The 24,262-nt window shown below is 36.5% G+C and overlaps 2 protein-coding genes across 2 annotated transcripts; both read right to left on the minus strand.

Moving 5' to 3' along the window:
- On the minus strand, nucleotides 18,029-20,264 carry LOC107621363. Its single transcript, XM_016323390.1, has 3 exons — nucleotides 20,127-20,264; nucleotides 18,243-19,988; nucleotides 18,029-18,127 (listed from the first exon to the last, which is right to left on the minus strand). Exons 1-3 carry the CDS (start codon nucleotides 20,262-20,264, stop codon nucleotides 18,029-18,031), a joined length of 1,983 nt encoding a protein of 660 aa, XP_016178876.1.
- Nucleotides 21,917-23,663, minus strand: LOC107621362 (receptor-like protein kinase FERONIA). Its single transcript, XM_016323389.2, has one exon. The coding sequence runs from the start codon at nucleotides 23,372-23,374 to the stop codon at nucleotides 21,917-21,919; it is 1,458 nt and encodes a 485-aa protein (XP_016178875.1). The 5' UTR covers nucleotides 23,375-23,663.

Consider the following 24,262-nt stretch of genomic DNA (forward strand, 5'->3'; position numbering starts at 1 on the left):
GGTAGAAGTCTGCTGGATCAGGCTGCTGGTAAGTCGTAGTCGTGGTTGGGGTAGAGGAAGGGTTTCTTCCGGTACCCCGGGGACTTTTGGATCCTCTCCCTCTACTCTGACCACCCCGGTGACGTCACAGGTTGTGTTTAGCGGACCAACCGTTCATCGTGGTCCCTAACCCCAACTACGTGCCTCCGTCTATGATGATGACGCCGCCTCTTACTGCTCAGCAGCTTCAGTCGTCGATCCTGATGTATTTTGGCGCGAGACCATCTCAGTGCCATACAAAAACTACGTATACAGGTCAGGGTCGTTCTTTGCCAGCAGCCTTCACACCTCTACGTTGATTCTATCGTCAGGCTTTGCCACTAGTCGAGCCGGTGAACTCGAGGACGACGTAGATTTGAGGCTACAGGTGCAGAAGCTCCAGCGCAGCCTTCACCAGCCGGCTCAGGAGCTGAACGATTACTGGGAGAGGTTTCAGGAGATCCTCACCCGCATGACGTCTACAGATGAGCTCAGGCTGGAGTTGAGGGAATCACTGGAGCGGCTTCAGCGTATGGAGGCTAAGATGGAAGTGTACCAGGCCAAGATGCACATCGCTGACATCAACCCTGCTAGTGGTAACATCGTTGCTGGTGGCACATAGACATCACTACCTTCTGCACCGCCGACTTAGGGCTACGGGACCGACGATGACGACGACTACCTGGATCTGTAGTTATTAGTATTTTCGTTTTATTGTTTTATTGTATTTATTTGATGTACTTGATTTTTAATTTATTTGAACTTTGTATTATTTATTTTAAATAATAGGTTTTCATTATTTATGAATTGACCATTAATTGTGTAAAAAATAAATTTGAATAAAAAATTAAAATTGATCATTTATTTCATTTTTTTTTTAAAAAATTGACATTACCGTCGGATTTACCAAGGGAATAATCCAACGGTAATAGTACCAGAAACAACATATCTTGGTGCCAACATTACTTTCAGAAAATATCTTGGTGCCAACATTACTTTCAGAAAAATTCGCTGATAACCAAATAGTTTTTTGAATAGGTAATCTATTGCAGAATCGAACGATAATTACTGTCGGACAAAAAAATTTTGACGGTAAACATTTACCGGCGAATTTTATACCGTTTGATTCTTTTTTACGGTAAATTTATTTTTTTCATTTTTCTGGCAGTAAATCCAATGGTACTCAACGTTTTTCTTGTAGTGAACTACATATAAGGGCTGCACTTTGAGTCGTTGCCTTATTTTAGATGTGGCATTATCCCTATAATTTCCATCTTACATAGTTACACATTGAGAAAATATTCAGTTTGGTCCCTGAAGTTACACTCGAGCTTCAATTTAGTCCTTGAAGTTTCAATTGCCTCTATTTAGTGCTTAAACTTTTTAAATTTTAATCATGTTAGTCCCTGCAATGGTTTCTGTCACAGAGTCATTACCGGAGAGATGACGTGTACAATAGAATGCCATGCTGGACTCCACTAAAACGACGTTATATAGGCGGAAGAGATGACAAACGTCTTAGTTAAACAACCACTACACCATATTCTCCCCATAATAGGACTATTCTCCTTCTTTATCATCTCTTCAATGGCACTGTTGCGAGTTTGACTTATTAGATTCGTTGAAGTCGCGATTCTCTTCTCTTCAACCACTTCATATTGCATCGATCGTCTTTTCTTCACCTACGTTGAGTAAGTTTGAGGTAAGGAAACTAATGAAAAAAAATTCTATACCCATGATGATACTTTGTTTTTTTGTTTCACTTTCGGTTTCCCTTCTTTTTTTTATGCATTCTTGCATTTTGCTTTACATGTTAGTATATGTTAATTTTTATGTTTATTCTCTATTAGGGTTTATGATTTCAATGACTATCATTTAATTTCTTGGTTTATTAGTTAGATGTTCGATCATTCTTTGTTTCTGTACCATTAATTTGATTGTGAGTATTTTAGAGGAGTTTTTTTGGGTTAGAGTTTCGACATTGGTGTGTTTGTCTGATAATTAATGGATTAAGAAATAAAAGGATGAAATCAGATTGTCATGTATAATATGTTATATTGGATTCTTTTTCTGTTTTATTTAAAAAAAAAGTACAGTTTCATCAAAATGTTAATCTCTATATGTAACTATGTTAATTAAGTCAATTGCTTATTGCATCTTATAACATGGAGTGATTGATTTAGAAGATTTAATTATTGATTGTATATGCATGTTGTTTGTTTATTTTCCATTCGATATAAATAGTTCAAGACACTCATTTCCATTAGAAATTGTTTGATAATGCCCAAGACGACTCGTTATTTTCTGAATCTCATGTAATGTAATAAAGCATCAGTGTATCCGTATTTGGATTCTTATGACAACCTATATTCAAGACCAGAGTAAAGCTGACTAGATAAAAATGATGGAAACTTAAATTCAAAAATTGAACTTCCAAGAACGGGACACTGTTCAAGTGTTCATATTCTAAATTTAAATGAAAATTTTGTTTTGAGTTGCTGCTTACTTTGTATGAAATTATAAAATTCGTTTTTTTATGCCAATAACGACTGGACTTGCTAGTTAATTAATTTTGAATTGTGTTTTTATGTTTTACCGAATTTATTGGAAACATTACTTTTTGGTTTGATCTTATTTTTCGAGAGGGGATACTCTCATAAAGACGCAGAAAATACGTCTTTTTTTAAAAATATTTTTTAATAATTAAAAGTTAACACATATAATCACTTAAATTATGTTATTTTTCTCAAAATTAGGTCAGATAAATTAATTTGACCGAAAAATAGTGAATTAAATTTTGAATCCGTCTAAATTAATATTATTTTTTATAAAAAATGACTACAATATCCCTATTATATAAAATAACTAAAATATTCATATTTTAGTTGTGTTTTTATAATATGGATATTGTAGTAATTTTTTATAAAAAATATTAATTTATATCAGTTCAAAATTTAATTTATTAATTTTTTTGTTAAACTGATTTATCCGATCTAATTTTAATAAAAATAATATAATTTAATTGATTATATGTATTAAATTTTAATTTTTAAAAATCATCTTTATAAAAAGACATTTTTGATATCTTTATCTAAGTGGCTTTCTTTTTGAGAACCTAGAATAATTATATTTTTCCTGTAAGAGATAATACAACACATCATAGAATTGCCCTCCTAGTTTTTTACCTTTGTGGGGAAGATATTAGTATTTATTCTTGTACATCGTTCCTCTTTTTATTCCTATTTCATATGTGGATGTTCTAAATTTAGTTTTTGTGCATTAATTTAGTTTGTTGTTGTCTCATAACAACTTATATTTATATCAAGCACACTAGTTCTAGTTATTATTGTTGTTGTTAACCATTTTTTAAATTTTCTATGCGTAGAAGGAAGATCAATTCATTAAAATTATATATCACCATGGAGGATCATTTGTCATAAATGAAGATGGAAGCTTGACATATTGCAGGGAGCAAATTTCAGAATTACTTGAATTAGATACAAATACATTAGATGAAGAGATGAGAGAGAGAGTGAGAGAGAGTGTGTGTGGGTGGAAAACACAGGGGGGGTAGAGCTAGGAAATATGACAAAGATCCGAGAATCTGGAACCGAGAAGCGTATCAACAGTTGGAGCATGAATCTTTTTTCATCTTTGTGGATAACCTTCCTAAAGACATATCAAAGAGGGAGCTGTTTCAGTTGTTCAATTGGACGGGACGCATAAATGACATATATTTGTCACGTAAACAAAAACGTGATAACATATACATTTTTGCGTTCATACGATACACTACGAAGGGGGGCCTTGAAGGCAATAATGGAAATGAATCGAATGAGGTTGAGAGGAAAAGTGGTTTTTGTGGGTGAAGCGAAGTACAGAAGGAAGATGGGTGCGACCGTCATGAATAGACCTCGTAGAGGAGAAACTAATCACAACAACATTACTCAACAGGCACAATGTGAAGAACTTCGAATTGACGCACGTCTGAATACAATAGAGGTCAGAATGGAGGAAAAAAAACAAGATCCACATGGAAATGGGTGGACAAAAAAGATGGAGGTTACTGTGGCGAAAGAGAATTTGGACTGGCTACAAAGGAGCTTAGTAGGAGGAACGGCAAAGCCTATTGATTTTAATTCTCTGAAAGACACTATAGCCAAAAACTTCCCGCAAGTCACTCAAGTACGAGAATTGGGTGCATACAAAGCTCTACTGACTTTTGATTGTGTGCTAAGCGCGGAAGAGACTTACACCTTTAAAATGAATAGCCTCCTACAATTCTTTCACAGTGTATGGAGATGGGAGGAGGCGGAGCGAAGTGAAACAAAAAGAGTTTGGTTAGAATGATTTGGAGTCCCCTTGCATGTTTGGTCAGTAGACACGTTCAAGAGAATAGGAGGACAATGGGGGGAAGTAGTTGGGTGCGATAAAATGACAGAATCCTGCAATTCATTCAGTGTCGGGGCGAGTGCAGATCGATACATGCGCTATGGACGTGATCAATGAGTGGATACATATTACAATATGCCTCAGTGGTTTTGATGTACTGGTAAAAGAAGTGGGAGGAGAGACATATAGTGTAGGATGTAAGTTCAAAAATTTGGCAGCTGGCGACATTAGTAGCAGCGAACAATCCTGCCGAATAACCGAGACCAGGCGGCGGAGTTGCCGATGAGGGTTACGAGGGAGGATGAAAAAGGTAAGGGCATATTGGTAGTTTCACAAGAAATTTTGAATGAATGGAATTATGACAATTCAAAACAGAATCATATCAAAATGGGAACAGTTGAACGAAATTATCATGGAATTAAAGAAAGAGCTGATTTTGTGGGAAGAGATATTATGAGTGATGGGGAAGATTCAGACAGAACTATATCAGAGGGGATTTGCAATCAGATATATGGGCTGGCCAGGGGAGCCATAAGGGAAAGAAAAACCGTGGTGGGCTCAAAAAAAATGGCCCACGGTCAATTGCCACGCTATTAAGGCCTTGCCTTTGCAACAGGGCCCAATTCCTTCAAACGCACCAAGCCATAGCAACGCTAGGTCAGGAGGCATGGGTGGACTGATCCATCAACAGCCGGGTCGAGCGGATCGTGGGAAGCGGGGGGAAGTTTGCCCAGGCCCTAGCGCCGCATCTGAAGCGAGCGACTCGCTCCTTCCTAGCGCAGCAGCTCGAGGGAGAGACTATGGAGAAGGTTGGCCGGCGATGAAGGCCAATAGAAGGACACGCTGCGACGGAGATAGTCGAGTGAAGGACGGTGTAATTGAGGTTGTTGGCAGCAGTGGTAAGGCGGGTCCGCGACGTCCAGGGAGCGTGAATCACACCGATGAGGCTGGTAAGCATGGAGATGAAGGGACCGGCGTCGCAGGGGATTCTGTTGAGACTAAAGTAGTGAGGACATGGCTGGCTATAAGCAGTGAAGACGTTGCGGGAGTGGAGGACTTGGGAACAGGGTTAGCTAGAGATGATGAAGATGTGGTAGACGTGAACGGGGATAGCAGAGAGATGAGCCAAGAAGGGAATGATGCTGGGAACTCGGACAGTGACATGGAAAACAAAACCTGGGCTAACGAGTACGAGGATCATGAAGCTAATGTTGTTAATAAACGTAGCGGGTTGACGGTAATCAGGGAGAGTGTGGCGCAAGAGGGGGCTGAAACTGGGGAGACTCTAATAGAAGCAAAAGGTAATGAAGTTGATAGAGATACGAGTGGCAATCAGATTTCAAAAGTGGAGGAGCAAATGATGGAGAATAAAAGGACCTGGGATCTAGTGGTGGAATCTGGTGCTATGTTATATGATGAAGAAGGCGATATTATGGCAATGCTCCAAGCTCAGAATGAAGAAAATGCTCAAAAAAGAAGATTAGCAAAGCAAAAGGCGAAAGCAAGACGGTGCAGACCCAAGAATGGAAAAAAGGTGTGTAATAAACTATTAAAATAATTTTCAGTTCATGGAATGTTAGGGGTTTGAGGGGTGATGGAAAGCTGAGAATGGTCAAGGAGTTAAAGTTGAAATATAGACTGAATATGCTAGGATTGATTGAGACTAAAAGGCATGTATTGACGAGATTTGATGTAGCACGGCTCTGGGGGAGCGATAGCGTGGGGTGGGAATATGTTGCGTCTGTGGTGCATCGGGTGAATTGTTGTTAATCTAGGACGAATTGACGTTTAAAATGAACAATTGCTACAAAGGAGAGAGATAGTTGTGTGTTGAAGGGGTCTTATTAAAGAATAACTTCAATTGCGCATTCTTCTTGGTTTACGGCGCTCATACTAGAGATGAAAAACTTGTTGTGTGGGAGGAGCTGAGCTATATTGTTGGGTTATGCCAGGTCCCTTGCTGATTCATGTGGGACTTTAATGAGATTGTACAGGTGGAGGAAAGGAAAGGCGCTGATAACTTAACAGCATCGGCTGAGGATTTCAAGAACTGGGTACAAGATATGCACTTAGTGGATTTGCCGCTCAATGACCGAAAGTATACATGATTCAGAGGGTCTTCATGTAGTCGGATTGACAGAGTGATGGTTAGCTTGGAATGGATTAAGGAGTTTCCCGATACCCGCCTTAAGGGAGGCCCAAGGGGTTTATCAGATCATTGTCCGATGATAGTGGAAGATACAAAGATAAGTGGTGGTCCAAGACCGTTTAGAAATCTAGACTCATGGTTTACACATGAAGGTTTTCTAGGAATGGTCAAGGAGGAATGGAGGGGGTTGGGGGAGATAGAGTTCACAGAAAAATTGAAAGCCTTGACAGCTCCTTTGGGAAGATGGCGCAAAGATAATTTTGGGGATATGGATAAGAAAATTAAGAGGTTTGAGGAAGAGATGAAGAAGGTAGACGACTTGGTAAGTAGTGGGGTATATGATGCAATACTAGAAGCAAGAAGGAAGGCGCTGGTGACTTGCTGTGAGAGATGGTATGTCAGGAAAGAAGTACATTGGAAACAGATGTCGCGATCTAAGCATGCGAAGGACATGGACAAAATCACCAGATACTTTCACCACATAGCTTCTTCAAGGAGGAGGAATAACATAATTGATGGTCAGGTAATCAATGGAAGATTAGTCAGAAACTCGGCTAGAATAAAGATTGCTATCAGAGAGTTTTATAAGCAGTTGTATCATCAGGAGAAATCTCCTTTGGTGGGCTTCAGGGATGGATTGGTAGAAATGATATCTGAAGAGGATTCAATGGCTTTAGAAGTTTTGCCGTCAGTTGAAGAGATTAAAGAGGCATTGTGGGACTGTGAATCGTCTAAAGCACCAGAAAGTGACGGATATAACATGAACTTCATCAAGAACTGTTGGGGTGAGATTGGGGCTGAGTTTACGGCAGCTGTGACTGATTTTTTTCAGACATCCAGACTACCTAAAGACTCTAATATCACATGGGTGGCGCTGGCACCCAAGTTCATTGGGGCTAAGGAGATCAAAGACCTTCGGCCGATCAGTATGGTTGGATGTGTATATAAGGTGATTTCAAAGGTATTAGTTAGGAGGATGAGATCAGTGATGCCAGGACTGGTTGGAGAGACTCAGAGTGTGTTTGTCAAGGGTCGTAAAATACATGATGGGACACTTATTGCGTGTACTGTGCATTGGCTTAAAGAAAGGAAAAAGGAAGCGGCAATAATCAAATTGGATTTTCAGAAGGCATATGATAGAGTCAAGTGGAGATTTGTGGACTTTGTCTTACAGAAGATGGGGTTTGGGCGTAAATGGCGGGAGTGGGTGATGGAGTGTGTCGGCACAGCTTTTATGTCAGTTTTGGTAAATGGTTCACCAACGAAACCATTCAAGATGGAAAGAGGCTTGAGACAAGGTGGTCCACTTTCCCCATTCTTATTTGTTCTTGTCGTTGATGTCCTACATAGAATGGTAGGTGAGACTGTTAGAAACCGACGTATATCCCCATTGTTGGTTGGGAGAGACAGTATAAAACTGTCACACCTTCAGTTTGCAGACGACACTATGTTATTTTGCCCGCCAGAGGAAGAGACTATCAAGAATTATAAGAGGCTCCTACGCTGCTTTGAGTTTATGTCGGGGCTAAGCATCAATTTTGAAAAATCTAGCTTCATCCCAATCAATTGTGATCCACAGTGGGTGCAAAGTATGTGCAACTTGTTAGGATGCAATGAAGCTACTCTTCCGGTCAGATACCTTGGAATTCCTCTAGGAGATAATCCGAGGTTGGTCAAGACTTGGAAGCTAATTATAGACAAAGTGGAGGAGAAGCTCAGCTTATGGAAGTCTAAGGTGCTCAACAAAGTGGGAAAATTGGTGCTCATCAAAGCTGTTCTAAATAGCTTACCGGTATATTACTTAAGCTTATATAAGATGCCAAAGGTGGTTGCTGAGAAGTTGATATCATTACAGAGGAGATTCTTATGGAGTAAGGAGGATGGTAGGAACGGTATGGCTTTGGTTAAATGGGAATTGGTTCAGGCCCCAAAAAAGCTAGGGGGTTTAGGAGTTGGCGACCAAGGAGGTTTTCCAAGGAGGATTGTCCGTTGTGGAAAAAAGTGGTATGTTCGTGTAATAAACTCAACCCCGACGAGCTCATCTCCACTCAGAAACTACCGACTAGAGGGGGTCCATGGAAGAATATCTGTCAGCTACAGATAAAGGAGCAGCATGTAAGAGATAATATGATAACAGGGTTGACCATGGAAGTTGGTGATGATCGAAGAACTAGATTCTGGGAGGATGTCTGGCTATAATTATGGTGCTCTAAAGGATAAGTTTCCAAAACTCTTCTCGGTTTCAAACCAAAAAGGATCTGTCATAGGGGATTGTGGGTTCTGGGATGGGTTAGAGTGGATATGGAATTTCCAATGGAGGCGTGAGTTATTTCAGTGGGAATTAAAAATTGTGAATCAATTACATAAAACTCTGAGAATAGTTAAGTTAGCAGTTGACAGAGAGGATAGAGTGGTGTAGAAGTTTGAAAGACAAGGTATTTTTTTCACTAACTCATTTGTGCAGGTATTGCAGGAGGAAACGCTCCTGGAGGAAGTAACCAGTTTTAGTTTCACCAAGACCATCTGGAAAGGATTAGTTCCTCCAAGGGTGGAGCTGCTTGTTTGGTTTGCTTTAGTAGGGAGGGTGAATACAAAAGAGAGATTGTGTCGGCTTGGGATAGTTAATAATGAGGATAATATGTGCGCCCTATGTCATACGGATGTAGAAAATGTCCATCATTTATTCCTTGCATGTGAGTTTTCTTGGCAGGTATGGTGCGCTTGGTTATCTCTTCTTGACAGGAATTGGTGTGCCCCGGGTACTTTGAAGGACCATTTTCAAAGCTGGACAGGCGCGACTTGTAGAAAAGAGGAGCACAAAAAATGGTATATATCATTCTTTGCAATAGTTTGGAACATCTGGATTGAAAGAAATAGGAGGATATTTCAGAATAAAGGCAAAGAGGTAGAAGAAGTTGTCAACTTGTCTAGCATTAGTTATCAAGAGTGGAGGAGGGAGGATCCCTTTTGTTGTTGATGGCAGTGCCGAAAATGACAAGGGGATTGTTTTAGGTTGCAAAGTTGTTGGGTGGGTACGTTTTAGTTTCTAGTTTCTTTTGGTTTCTGTCCATGTGTTGAGCTCCTTTAGTTCAAAAAAAAAATACATTAGATATTTTTTCAGTCAGAGACTACTACAAACACCTTGGCTATGATAAAGTCGAGCAATGTAGGTGGTTAGTTCCCAACATGCCCTTGACAACTAGTTTAAGGACACTGACTAATTTTGAGTTCATTAAAATTAGTTCAGGGACCAGTTTGAGTTCATTAAAACTAGTTCAGGGATCTTCTTGAGGCTCGAGAATAATTACATTCTGTGATTTTTTGTTTAACTTTGTATAGGGGCTGATTCCAACACTTTGGAAAGTCATTCCGAATGCCCATCATAGATTTTGTGTATATGTAGAAAAACTTTAACAAGCAATGGAAGGACAATGAGTTTAGAAGACTATTGTGGGAATGTGTAAGGTCAACAACACAAGAAGGGCGGATTGAGGGAATGAGAAGAATTAAGAGGCTCAATGAAGAGGCATGATCTTACTTGAACAAGTGGCCAAAGGATGCATGGAGTAGAACTTTCTTTAGTAATGTACCCAACATGGACAATATTCATAAAAATGCATGTGAGGTTTTCAACTCACGAATTAAGGAGGCCAGAGCCAAACCCATCATCACACTATTGGAAGAGGTTAGAATGTATGCTATGAGGACAATTGCTAGGACTAAGGTGAAACTTAGGAGCCACATTGAAATTTTACCCCTAATATAGCGTAGTAAGTTGGAGAAGATAAGGAAAGAATCAAAGAGTTGGAACCTTGTATGGTCTGGAGACGAAAAGTATGAAAAGTTTGAAGTTATTGGCCACCTAACCAATATGGTAGTTGATTTAGGAGAGAGGCTATATTCATGTGGTTTTTGGCAACTAAGTAGTAGTTAATGAATTTTTTTTTGTTACATGATCAAGATTCATCTTATATGATACCATGTTTTGGTTTTTTGATACAAATATATTGATATATTGCTGGTTGTATCTATTGTAATTCTATGTGTAGGGATGCCTTGTGTCCATGCTTGTGCTGCATTGGCTAGGGTTGAAAAACGTCTTGATGAATTATGCTACAAGTGGTTGACAATGAATGCATATAATGACAATATGCATTCCTATTCTTGGCCAAGCATTGTGGAAGAAGTCTCCAATAACAGACCATAAGAACCAAAATTCCAAAAGATGCCAGGAGCACCCAAAAAAAACATAGAAAGGATGCTGATGAGAGCCCTGATGGAAGCAAGAAGCAAAAGACCAAGATGAGGATTTATAAAGAAGGTTTTTGTCACTATTGTGGAAAAAAAGCTCACACCAACAGAAATTGCCCAAAAAAGAAGGCTGAAGAAGTGGCAGCTGGCTGCTACTACTAATGGTGGTAATTCCAACCCTGCTGTTCTTACCATTGCTGCGCCAGTTGTGAACTCTGCCCATGCTATTCCACCTGCTGATGTACCATCTCAAGTTGATGCACCTAATAACAATCTACCTATAATTCAACACCAAAAAATTTAGCATGAAGGTCATACTGAGATTGAGCTTAGCATGAGCCAACCAATTATGTCTCAGAATGAAGACTCTCTACAAATAATGGTATATTTTAAATTAGTTCTTAAATTTAACCACTATGCCAATTTATTTTTTGTTCAAATTTCACTAACTTCACACTTTTTATAGATGGAGATTAGTGTAATGTAACATAATGCAAGGCCCCAAAACTTGTAACCAAAAGAATGGTGTCCCGATCATCTAGTACTCCACCAACAACCAATGTACTAGTTGATCCAATACAAGGTGCATCTCTAGAGACAGCCATGCGACTAGCTAGTTTCATGAAATTTGTCCGTACTCCCGAATTCAAACCTCCAAGAAAAAAGAATTGAATTGTTGATCATTCTGTGTTTGGAAGTCTTATATATAATAAGGCATTATATTTTGTATTAGTTATCTTGTTTTTCTAAGTTTGCATACTTGGAATGGTTTTTTTGGATAACTTACTTATTTTGTTTGTGTGTTGCATTACACAAAACCTTTTAGTTGTATTTAAATTCATTATCAATGTGAATGTTTTGTTAATGAATTATAAAAGAACGGGATGATATTTCTTGTGTGAAATTGTTATATTTTATTTTGTGTTATTTGATTCATATTAACACAGGTGTAATTTTCATTCATTGAGACTTAATACAAAAATAGATACAATAATATAACTTTTTTTTAAAATATTCCTGCAATTTGAATCTAAACCATCAAATTTAGCTTTTACAAAAAAATATCAAGCCAATCTTCACCATTTTCATAATAACATAGCAACTACAAGCAAATTTATTACAACCAACAAAGTTACTCCCAATTTCAAAGCCCTAACATCAGATTTCAAGTTTTCAATCTTTCAAGCAAAGTTCATCCTCCAATCTTCATCATTTTCATTTTTTGATACCACTCTGCTTCTTACTTTTCCTTCTTTATGAAATTCATTAGTCCAAACAAACAACCCACATCATCTTTTGTCAATACTCTGCAATCAGATTCAATAGAGATGGAGAAAGAATCAGATACTACAAATTTTAGAAAAAGTTAAGAATAATCTTAAACTTACATTGTAGTTTGGACATCCAAATAAAGATCTCTCTGGATTTGCATCTGTTTTTGACCATCTCAAAACGGTCTACACCCACACCCACACCACTCTGAAAATCGTTCTTCTCTGCTTCGAGTGGTTCTCCAACCTCCATTAGAGCGTTGGTTGTTGAAACTCCTCACGAATTTATTGTCGCTACCCAGCATGAACTTCATAAAAATGTCTCCCAAAAGAGGAGTAAGAATTAAAGAAAAAGCTTAGGAGCTTCAAATAGAATTGGGGATTAGGAATTTAAATCGTTGTTAGGGACTAAACTGATGCAAAAATTTCAAATGCTACGTAATATATCTGTTAGACGTCCAGCGTGACATTTTGTTATACACGTCATTTCTTCGGTAATGACTTTGTGATGGAAACTACCGTAGAGACTAATATAATTAAAATTTGATAAATTTAGGGACTAAATAGAGACAATTAAAACTTCAAGACTAAATTAAGACTCAAATATAACTTAAAAGACCAAACTGAATATTTTCTCATTACACATGGCTAATTTCAAGCATTTCAGTTGCAATAACAAGACGTTCTTGATGTGTCTCACCAATCTCTTGTAGTTTCAATGCAAGCTCCAAACACCAAACAATTTTTTTGAAACATGAAAAAGTATTAAGAATTTTTTTATAAGCATAGTAATTAATTATTTATATCTTAAAAAAATTAACTAATATTAATAAAAAAATAACTGTTTCTTATTTTAACTATTTATATAAAATGTTCTTACCATTAACAACTACATACCATTAGATTTTAGACAATATTATTGTATATTATTTTAGGATAAAAATCTGAATAAATAGCCAAAATCGTCTCTGAAAGATACTCCAATCTCTATTTTGGTCCTCGAAAGATAAAGTTAATCGAAATCGTCCCCGAAAGATACACGATTGGTCACGTTAGTCCTTCCGTCAGTTGGATGATGACGTGGGGACTAATGCCACGTGTCACAAGATGATTGGTTGACGTGTCAGCTCAGTGACACCTGGCATGCCACGTGGCACTTTGACATGTAAAAAAGTTATTTATAATCAAAATAGTCATTGAAAGTTCAGACGTAAGTCATTTTCATCTCTGAAATTTTAAAAATTAATCAAATTAGTCCTTATATAATTTTTTTTATTTTTTCTTGATAATATTAAATTTAAAATATTTTTTGATACTACTAATTTTAATAGAAATGTAATTGACAATAAAAAAATTAATAATTGTATATTTTCTTCTTAAAAATTTTTTCAATAAAATTATCTCTCTCTTTTAATTCTTGTCAAAATCTATCTTATTCTTTTCTATTCTAAAATATTTTTCTTACAAAGGACTATTTTTCTAAAACATTTAAAATTTCAGGGATGAAAATGACTTACATCTGAACTTTCAAGGACTATTTTGATTATAAATAACTTTTTTACATGTCAAGTGCCACGTGGCATGTCACGTGTCACTGATCTGACACGTGGCATGCCAGGTGTCACTGAGCTGACACGTCAACCAATCATCTTATGACACGTGGCATTAGTCCCCACGTCATCATCCAATTGACGGAAGGACTAACGTGACCAATCGTGTATCTTTCGAGGACGATTTCGATTAACTTTATTATGTTATGTATTATTTGTTTTTTCTTAATCTAGTATTAAATATATTAACTCTAAAATAGTTATTAATTGGTTTTAGTAATCTACTTTCTTTAATAAATCAAACATATATACTCAATGTGACCATAAATAACTTAATAATACTTAGACCCACCAACAAATTTTTATATGTTGTTTTACTGTCAAGTAAGGACATATCAAAATTATATCAAAATAAATAATAAATTATTAGAAAATTCTAATGCACAAAATTCTCTAATAAACAATAAATAATTTAAATCTACTAAAAAATAACTCAACACTTTTCTTTGATGCCTACAAAATATATACCTGAAATAATATTATATCAATGTTAGTATACAGTTTTACAATCATCGAGCGCATTTACTATACATGACTCCTTCTTAAAAATTATTCTACACACGTGTGCAATCGAAAGATAAATTACTGGACTTTATTTTATTTTTCTAAATTATTATAATTATGCATTATTCATTGGTATAAAAGATTAGAAAATAGTAAATTTTTAACTAAATTAATTTATATTTGTTGTATTCAATTTAAATAAGTAATAAATTATCTTATTTTAATTTATTCCTTAAATTTATATATCATAAAAATTAAATCAAATAATTAATATACATAATTTTAAATTGTGTGATACTTAAATATCTATTCACATCAATTAGTTGATATAATTAATTCATCATAATGAATTGTCTTTAATGAGTTAAACAAAATAAAGCAGAAGCATACTACGTTGATTCTATCATTAAAGGTAAAAATTTGATTTTTATATAATAGAATAGATAGAATAGATAATATAATAGACGGCGAGAAAGAGAAAGATAAATATTTTAGATCCTAAGTTATTTTATTTGGATGTTGCAATGTGGATATCATATTATTTTACTTATTCTACCCTATGGACCCTTTTGTAATTTTATTTCAGTATCAATGGAATTTCACTACCTTTGAGTACTAAATTAAAATTCAAAATAAAACTGAAAAAAAAAGTAAAGAGTATAAAATTATTGATTGAAAAGAATAGAAGACTACAATAAAATAAATTGAATGTGAGTTTTTTTTTTTTTACAAATTTTATATCACATCCGCTTCAATAATAATAAATAAAAATACATCAACTTGATATCTAAGAGAAAATGATGAGATAAAATCATAACACAATTCTAAAATAAAAGTTTAAATTAAACCATAATATCATTGCAAACACAAATTGAAAGTAATTTCACATTATAATATACCACACAAATTGGTAAATGACTTAAGCTTAATTATGGTTTTTTTTTTATTTATGCATACAAGATAACACAATGGTCTATAAATGCTTAATGGATAACATATCATATATTGCTCTGAATGATGAGCACAGGAGTTGAAGAGTGTGTGCTTATTTGTGTCCATGATAGTTGCCTTGTGACGATACCTCATAGGAAGAAAAAGAATTGTTGTAAAAGCTACCCAATGAAAGAGTAATTGATCTTTTATAGTGGTAAAATAAAAATAGAAGAAATAAAATTTTGTATTTTTATATTAGAAATAGAATTTGATATTTATCCTAATAAAATTAAATAACTAATTAGTTATATTTAAATAAATAAAATAAATTAAATAAAAATATTTTTAAGAATTAATCAAATCAATTAGTCAATACAAATAATTAGTATAATTAATTTTATTTGAGTTATTGAATTCAAAAAATAAATTATAAAATAATTAATTGAATTAATTAGTTGATATAATTAATTTATTATAATTGATTGGATTTAATGAATTAAAAAAAATAAATAGGAAAACATAGGAGACAATAATTTTTTTAACTAAATTAATATGTATTTATTGTATTTAATTAGTATAAGTAACAAATCATCTATGTTATTATGTACCTTATAAATTAATGAATTAAAATAATTGATATAATAAATTACAATTATTTGATTGATATAAATATAATAAATCGTGTGATATTTAAATACCTAATCAAATCAATTAGTTGATATAATTAATTTACTATAATAAATTATATTCAATGAGTTATAAAAAATAAATTAAGAAACATGCTAAGAAGTATGCCACGTCCATCATGAAGTGCAGAAATTTAATTTTTATATAATAAAAATATACATTCTTATTCTTATATATGTTATAGAAATATGATTTCATTCCATTAACTTGCTTATTTTTTTTAACTTACCACCTATATTTAGCATGAAATTTTAATTTTTCTAAAATAAATTTAAAAGAGAGAATAATACTTTCATTTTGGAGAGAAAATAAATTCATGAAAAATTGACACCTCGCTTTCATTAGTTGATAATGCATTAAATATTAATTTTATATAATTATAATAAATATATTTTCCTAAATTAGTATAATCATACATTATTCATTAAATGTTAACTGTAATATAAAAAATATAATTTATGAAAAATTGACACCTCACTTTAATTAGTTAGGGAAAAATACAATTTTAGTATATTAAGTAGAAGTATATTATTATTATTATTAAAATGATTAAAAATATTTCCGATTGATAATTGATAAGTAGTTTAATAATGTATTAAATATAGATTTTATATAATTATAATAAAGATATTTTTCTAAATTAGTATAATTATGCATTATTCATTAAATGTATTTATTTTTGAGAAAAAATGAATTCATGAGGAATTCACACCTCACTCTCATTAGTTGAGAAAAAACCTAATTTTAATATATTAAGTAGATTATATAAATAGAAATACTTGCTAAGTATATATAAAAGAGGAGATATATAATTATATGGGCAAAAAACCCAAATGAGCCAAGGGCAGCTCATTTTAACCCAAATCAGCTAATTCAAACTTTGATACCTCAATCCACCAGAACTCATGTTTATGTAATTCGAATCAATTGGATTCGAATCATTTTTCCACGTAATTCGAATTGATTCCATTCGAATTACTTGCAAGAACTTTATCAACGTAATTCGAAACAATAAGACTCGAATTATGCACGCAATATTTCTAAGTAATTCGAAACGATAAGCTTCGAATTAGGATAGTGTAGTTCGAATTATATAAATTGGAATTAGTGGGAGAGTTGCACTCGAGGGATTTTCGAATAAAATTGATTCGAATTAGGTGTAGTTGGTGGTTTTGAGTAATTCGAATGGAGTTGATTCGAATTACAATGGTTTCGGCTATATAAGGAGTTCGAACCAAGTTCATTCGAATCACTCTCTCATTCCCATACCCCACCAAATCCCAGAGAAAACGACCAACATTTGGGCCGAGTAAGACCGGAGCGGCATATTCAGGCGATGGGGGACGATCCTGGGAGGCTTCATCGTTTGGATGGAGTTGCTCATATCGCCGGGGTGATCAACGACGAGGTTAGTGGTTTATGATGTTGCGCTGTTGATAGTGTTTTCTGTTAGTGGTTCAAGGTAGTGGTTGATGAAAGCGGTTTATGATATTGCCATTTCTCCGTGTCTTATGATAGTGGTTTAGTGATAGTGGTATTTGTTATCGGTTTTTGATAATGGTTTATGTTATTGTTAGTGGTTTAGGATAATGGTTTAGGAAAGTGGTTTGAGATAGCGGTTTAGGATAGGGATTTAGGATAGTGGTTTAGGCAAGTGGTTTTTGTTAATGGTTTTTTATAGCGGTTTATGTTAGTGTTAGCGGTTTACTGGATAGTGGTGTGGGCAAGTGGTTTTTTTAATGGTTTTTTATAGCGGTTTACGTCAGTGTTAGCGGTTTATGATAGTGGTGTAGGGAGGTGGTTTTTTTAAATGGTTTTTGTGTTAGTGGGTTTTGTTATTGGTTTCTGTTAGGGGTATGTGGTAGCTGTTTTTGTTAACGATTTTACTTGTTAGTGATTGTTGTATTTGTTAATGGTTTTTTCACGTGGTTTGTGTTAGCTGTTTCTGAAGACAATGTTGATAATTCATTTACTATGCGTTGAGTTTTACGATTTTTGTTTCGGTTCTTTATGAAGTAAACTGTATATGTTATTGGTTTTTGGATATGTTCTAGTTATGCGTTTTATCTATTGCCCAGCCTCGGCGTTGCATATCCAGCGTTAGGCGGCAGCAGGGGATGCGTCTTGATGAGAGGTACGTTCCGTACTTGCAGATGGCCGGCTTGTACCATCTTGCTAGACTGAACGACAGATGGTTTCGACTAGACGAGCCCCTAGTCAGTGCAGTCGTCGAGAGGTGGCGGCCTGAGACGCACACCTTCCACATGCCGTTCGGAGAGTGCACCATCACGCTTCAGGACGTCGCATACCAGCTGGGGTTGCCAGTTGACGGACATTACGTTAGTGGTTTCCTGACGGACTTCCACCTTTACATTGAGGGTGGGAGGCCTGCCTGGCAGTGGTTCCATGAGTTACTTGGTGTTTTACCTCCCGATGTGTGGCTTTCACTAGCGAGCACACGGGGAGGTTCCTTACCCCCTTAAGGATTGAATTGACACACTCTGATATATTGGTCGTCATGTGCCCGAATCTTCGACCCTCATCATAGTACTGTGTCCACAACGAGTACTCAATTCGGTTCGCCCAGTCACACATTGCCGGATTCTCAGAGCGCAGGATGTCAAACCAGTAGTCAAACTCCACCTCGGTCTTCGCATATGCGGCGTTCACAAGAAGCCTCCGGGCATCTTTGCTCTTGAAGGTGAGGGCGAAATTCGCAGCAACGTGTCGAATGCAGAATGCCCGGTATACAGACGGAGGTAGCCATCCCCCATCAGGTGACTCAAGTGCTGCCTTGATGCCGTTATGCCTATCTGAAATAACTAACAGACCTGGCTGAGGTGTCACGTGCTGACGGAGGTGGGAGAGAAAGAAGGACCATGACTCAGCATTCTCACCCTCAACTAGTGCGAATGCCACAGGGAGTATGTTGGAATTCCCGTCCTGTGCAATCGCCACAAGCAATGTTCCCCCATACTTGCCATATAGATGGGTGCCATCAATACTCACCAACGGCTTGCAATGACGAAATGCTTCGATGCAAGGGGGAAAAGTCCAGAACATCCTATGAAAATAAGCCTGAGACTCGTCCACCTGTCCACCAACTCGAACAGGGCAGGTCCTGAGGACTGCTACAGTGCCAGGCATAGTCAACTGAACTCCTAAGACCCACCGAGGGAGCTCGTTGTACGACTCATCCCAGTCCCCGTAGATGATTGCGACCGCCTTCTGCTTCGCCATCCACACCCTCCGGTATGTAGGCCTGAAACCAAAGTGTGCTGCCGTTGCATTTAGAAGCACCTTGATGTTGACGGATGCGTCAGTCCTAACCATTGGCATGATGAATGTCGCTATCACGTGGTAGTCCAAGCTCCTATGGTCGCTGGAGATGGAGGTGGCGAGACAGGTATGCGGCCCGTTGTACCGCTTGACTTCCCAGATGCCCTTGCGTTGTCGGAGGCTCAGCCTAATCAACCATGTGCACCCATTTCCAAACTCAGAACACTTTCCCACGTACCGGCGATAGTCAGACTCAACTACCTTGTACTGTACCCCTCGGCGGATGCTGTACGTCTTGACACTCAACAGCGCCTCATCTTTATCCTGGAATTGTTGACCAACCTGGAACTCTGTCATACCGGCAGACCCTTCGGTATCTCTAGCGCCAAATCCAACTAGCTGCCCAAGGTGTTCGTCCTGCCTCATGGCATCCAGATCCAAAGATGAAAAATGGGGTGGGTACTGATTTGTGCCAGAACTAGAACCACCAGTAGGCCTTATCGGATCACTCGCTCCAACATCATCGCCGCTTTCATCAGCGATAATATCCGGCTCGACTTCATCATCATCTGGATCATCACACAATCCCTCGCCAACACCAGCCGGTGGAGGACACTGTACTTCAGTCGGATGATGTTCCTCATATCCAACCTCGTCTCCAACATTGCCGGCGAGATCAACAGCAAACGATGGGGAGGCGGCAGGCTGGACCGCTGCCTCATACACTGGAATGGAGGAAGAAGCAACCGCAGGTCTCGAGCTCGAACTGACCGCCGTGGCTATAGTGTTGGCATTCCGGTTCGACCCACCAGAGCTAGATACCACGTCGACGAACTTAGCCAACAGCTCCGGTGTCCTCACCTCCGGAAACTGCCTACGAGAAAGAAACATGACCTGCAAGTCCTCATCACTCCCGATCGTGAAACAATCATACTTCACCGTATCGTGGAGCACCGTGATTGGAATGCGATAGAAAAACTTCTTAACTCTCTTCACTCCTTCCAGACCAAGTTTGCCAAGCACGGAGCTCACGAGACCATCGTAACTGGTCGCGGGGCTCACGATAATACATAGAAGATCCTTATCCGTGAACTTCACCCCAGACTGAGTTTTTCTCTTAATCGATCCTCTGTGGTGTACTAGCACTAGAAAACTATCCTCACTAGCCATCTCACCTCTTTGTTCACAGCAACCTGATTTCACAACATATATATAGAAAACGGCTCCAAACTAATTCGAATCAACTTCATTCGCACCATATATATATATAATTCGAATCAATTAAATTCGAATTACCCAGTATGAGAAATTCGAATCTATATGTTTCGAAATATGAACTTCTAACCCGAAACATACTAATTCGAATTAAGATACTACGATTTATGCTTTGGTAGTTCGAATCATATTGATTCGAATTACTTGTGATTTTTCATGCATAATTCGAGACAACTCAATTCGAATTACGTGTGAGTCTGCATGCATAATTCGTGACAAGTTAATTCGAACTACGTGCTTAGATTGACAAACATTAATTCGAATTGTTTCAATTCGAATTATGTGTGAGGCTAATTCGAATCCTATTGATTCGAATTATATAAATATCTGATCTGGTGGATTGTCGTAGCAAAGTTTCATTTGGCGGATTTGCGTAAAATTGAGCTATCCTTGGCTCATTTGCGTTTTTTGCCCTAATTATATATAACATAATTGCTATATATGTAACAGATATAAATTGTTATAATTATAGAGACTTACTATAATTATATTAAATTTAATTATGAATGTAAATAAATAAAAGTGATAATAATTAATATTATTTTTTCTTTTTTACATTTAATATTTACCGTAAATATAAAAAATATTGAGAAAAAAGTAGATACTGACTTTATTTTATTTTATTTTACGTCATGGATTTCTTTACTAAAATTAATGGAGGAAAAAAAAATCTTTATGATTACATATCAATTTTAATCACAATAAATAAGATGAATCAGTTGAGCAACTAATAAATTTAACGGGTAAATGTTATTTTCCATTTATGAAAAAAATGAGGTAACATGCATGCGTATATTAATATAAGAATAATATATACTCACAGCTTTAAAATCTTCAAAAATAGTTGATTGTATTATCCTTCAAGTCAAAAAATCACCATCATAAGTTGGGAGAAAACCCAATTTTAGTATACTAAGGAGATTGGTATAAATTATAATAAATTATATAACATTTAAAAAGAAAATAAAATGACTAAGAAGAAAATAGAAGACTACAATAAAATAAATTGAAGGTGAGAGTTTTTTTTTGGTACATTTCATATCATATCCGTTTCAATAATAATAAATAAATAAAAATACGTCAACTTGATATCTAAGAACAAATGATGAGATAAAATCATAATACAGTTCTAAAGTAAAAGCTTAAATTAGAACATAATATCATTACACAACACATATTGAAAGTAATTTCACACTACAATATACCACAAACAGGTAAATGACTTAAATTTAAATACGAAACATTTTTTATTTATGCATACATGATAACACCATGGTCTATAAATACTTCATAGATAACATATCTTATATAGCTCCGAATGATGAGCACGAAAGTTGGAGAGTGTGGTAGTTTGTGTCCACGATAGTTGCCTTCTTGCAACGACGCCTCATAGGAAGAAAAAAAAATTGTTGTAAAAGTTATCAAATGAAAGAGTAATTAGTAAACGAATGGTATTTTCTTCTAGCATACATGGTCTTTTATAGTGATAAAATAAAAATGGAAGGAATTAAATTTTATATTTCTATATTAGGAATAGAATTTGATATTTATCCTAATAAAATTGTCTTCTGTTTTCTACGGATGAAGAACACTAGAATGAAATGAAAAATGAATCCAGCAGGGACAACAGAGATTATTATGATTATTATGATCCTCTTGATTGAGATTTGAAGAGAGACAGAGAGGTGTGGTGGGGCAAATGGATGAGGAATAGGGTCAGGGTTGGGTCCTGCCAGGTTATTAGACGCAGGGTCACTAATTTTGAAGATTTCCAGGCCGTTCAAGAAAGGGTCGCTGTACCATGTGTCTGATGAAGGATGCATTTGGAGTGAAAGGTTAAACTTGTCCTCAGTAATCCCTTGGCCTTGGATCATAACTGCGTAGTCTCTCTGTACAGCAATTCCCTTTTTCTTGCTCCATTTTAGAACAGTGGCATGGTCCTCAGCTAACTGGCCTGCTATGTAGATGTTGAACATTCTGTCATTGGTTTTGATAATGTTTGGGTCTAGCTCGCAAAAGTGAAGCCTGAGCATGTAGGTGAAGCCAGAATCAACAGGAAACTCCCAGGTCAAATTTATCATTTGGTTGAGAGTTCCCTTCATGCCCATATCACGTGATGTTCTGTAGAGTTCAGTGGGTGCTTCATAATCAGGACTCACAGTGATGTTCATCCTTCCGGTCATATCACCGGATTGCATATACTGAGCACTTGGCGCTCTTAAATAATTGTCATCATTTCCTTCCCACCTCCGGAGCATGCCAGTATCACCTTTAGGTGTGATTCCACCGCCGCCAACTTTGATCCTGTAATATGTCTGCAGGGCACTACTGTTTAGCATTTCGTATAGGACGCCTGGATGACCCACAAATATAATTTGTTGTCCGCTGGGTTCAGAGAAGTAGAGATCACTGGGCATGGAAACCACCTCAATTCCATTCACAAACGCATAAGAATTTGGATGGGATGTGTTTGGAGTGAAGGTTAGGTTGATCCTCTGCCCATCATCCACGTTGATGATGTATTCTTTAAAGATGGTGTCGCTGTTTGCAGCATCGGCGTTAAGCGAAGCGTTGAAATCCTTAAGGAGTGTGAAGCCCTCGGATTTGACCGTGAAGAAGGCTTTATTACGGTCAAAGGCAGCGTAAGAAGCAGGGTAGAAGAAGAGACGAACAAATTTCCGGCCAACTGTGACCGGGAAGGAGTAACTGAATTCAGAGTTAGACAAGCGAGCACTGTTATAGGGAACTTGGTAAAGAGGAAATTGTGTGGTTGGTTGAGCAATGATGGTTTTTGTGTCTTGAAGAGTTAAGAGATTTGAGTCTATGTCTCCGTTCCATGACCTTTCTCCATCGGAGGATTTGCCAGCTGAGCCACAGTCGACGGTGAAGCTATCAACTGGAACATAAGCTTCAATGGATATTGCTAATAAGTCCGAGAGGAACAAGAAAGAAAGGTAAATGATAGTGGATATAGTAGAGGTTATGCTATATCTCTTCAAGTTCATGGTTGAAAAAGGAGGGTCGAGTGTTTAATTGCAGATGTGGTTAGGAACAAAAGGAATCAGTGAAATTATGAAGAATTCATGAGGTGAGGCCATTGTTCCGATTGCCGGTAGTTATATTACTAGGAAGAAAGAAAGCTAGAAAGTACTGGGCAAGGAGTAAAATGTATGTGATTGTGACCCTAGTGACCCCCTAGTTCCGTTATTTGACTTGTTCAACTTTTGAAAGATTAATGTTGGTACATGTTTTGCTTTTAGATACACTCTTATTGGTTATATTAAAATCACTTAAAAAAAAAGAAAATATAAATAAAAAATATATACAAACACTTTGAAAATGTGTATGTGCAACGACTGGCTCATAAGCTTCATGGGACGTGGATTAGTAGTAAAATATTAAAATGCAAGATAAAGCATGGTGGGAACGCAGTTCATGTTTGATTTGATGGAGGAGTAGTAGTACTGTAGTAGTGTGTAATTCAGAGAAAGAATATTCTTAGTACTTTGTTTTGGGTAAGAAGAAGACACATATGAAGATTCAAGAGGCATTAAACACACTATTTTTAGTCAAGTAAGATTATTGAAACTGAAAGCTCTGTCTGGTTCGTTTGGTTCTTGCTTGGAAGCTAGGAACCGTAATATCAACGTCTAGAAAATTAAACTGGCGTATAGGGAAGGATGGTGAAGAACACTATGAATGCTATGCTTGATTGAGACCTTACGCGGTCGATGTTTTAGTCAGGAAATTTCAGCAAGGAAGAGAGTAAAAAAACTAATCAAAATTTTTAAAACTGAGTAAATTTAATTCAACTCCAAAATTTAGTTTAAGAGGAGTGTTAGGAACTAACAACTTTTGTGTTTTGTAACTATCAATTGGCTATCAATAGTATT

Source organism: Arachis ipaensis, chromosome B10 (genome assembly GCF_000816755.2).
Source record: "Arachis ipaensis cultivar K30076 chromosome B10, Araip1.1, whole genome shotgun sequence".
In the NCBI taxonomy this organism is placed as follows: domain Eukaryota; kingdom Viridiplantae; phylum Streptophyta; class Magnoliopsida; order Fabales; family Fabaceae; genus Arachis; species Arachis ipaensis.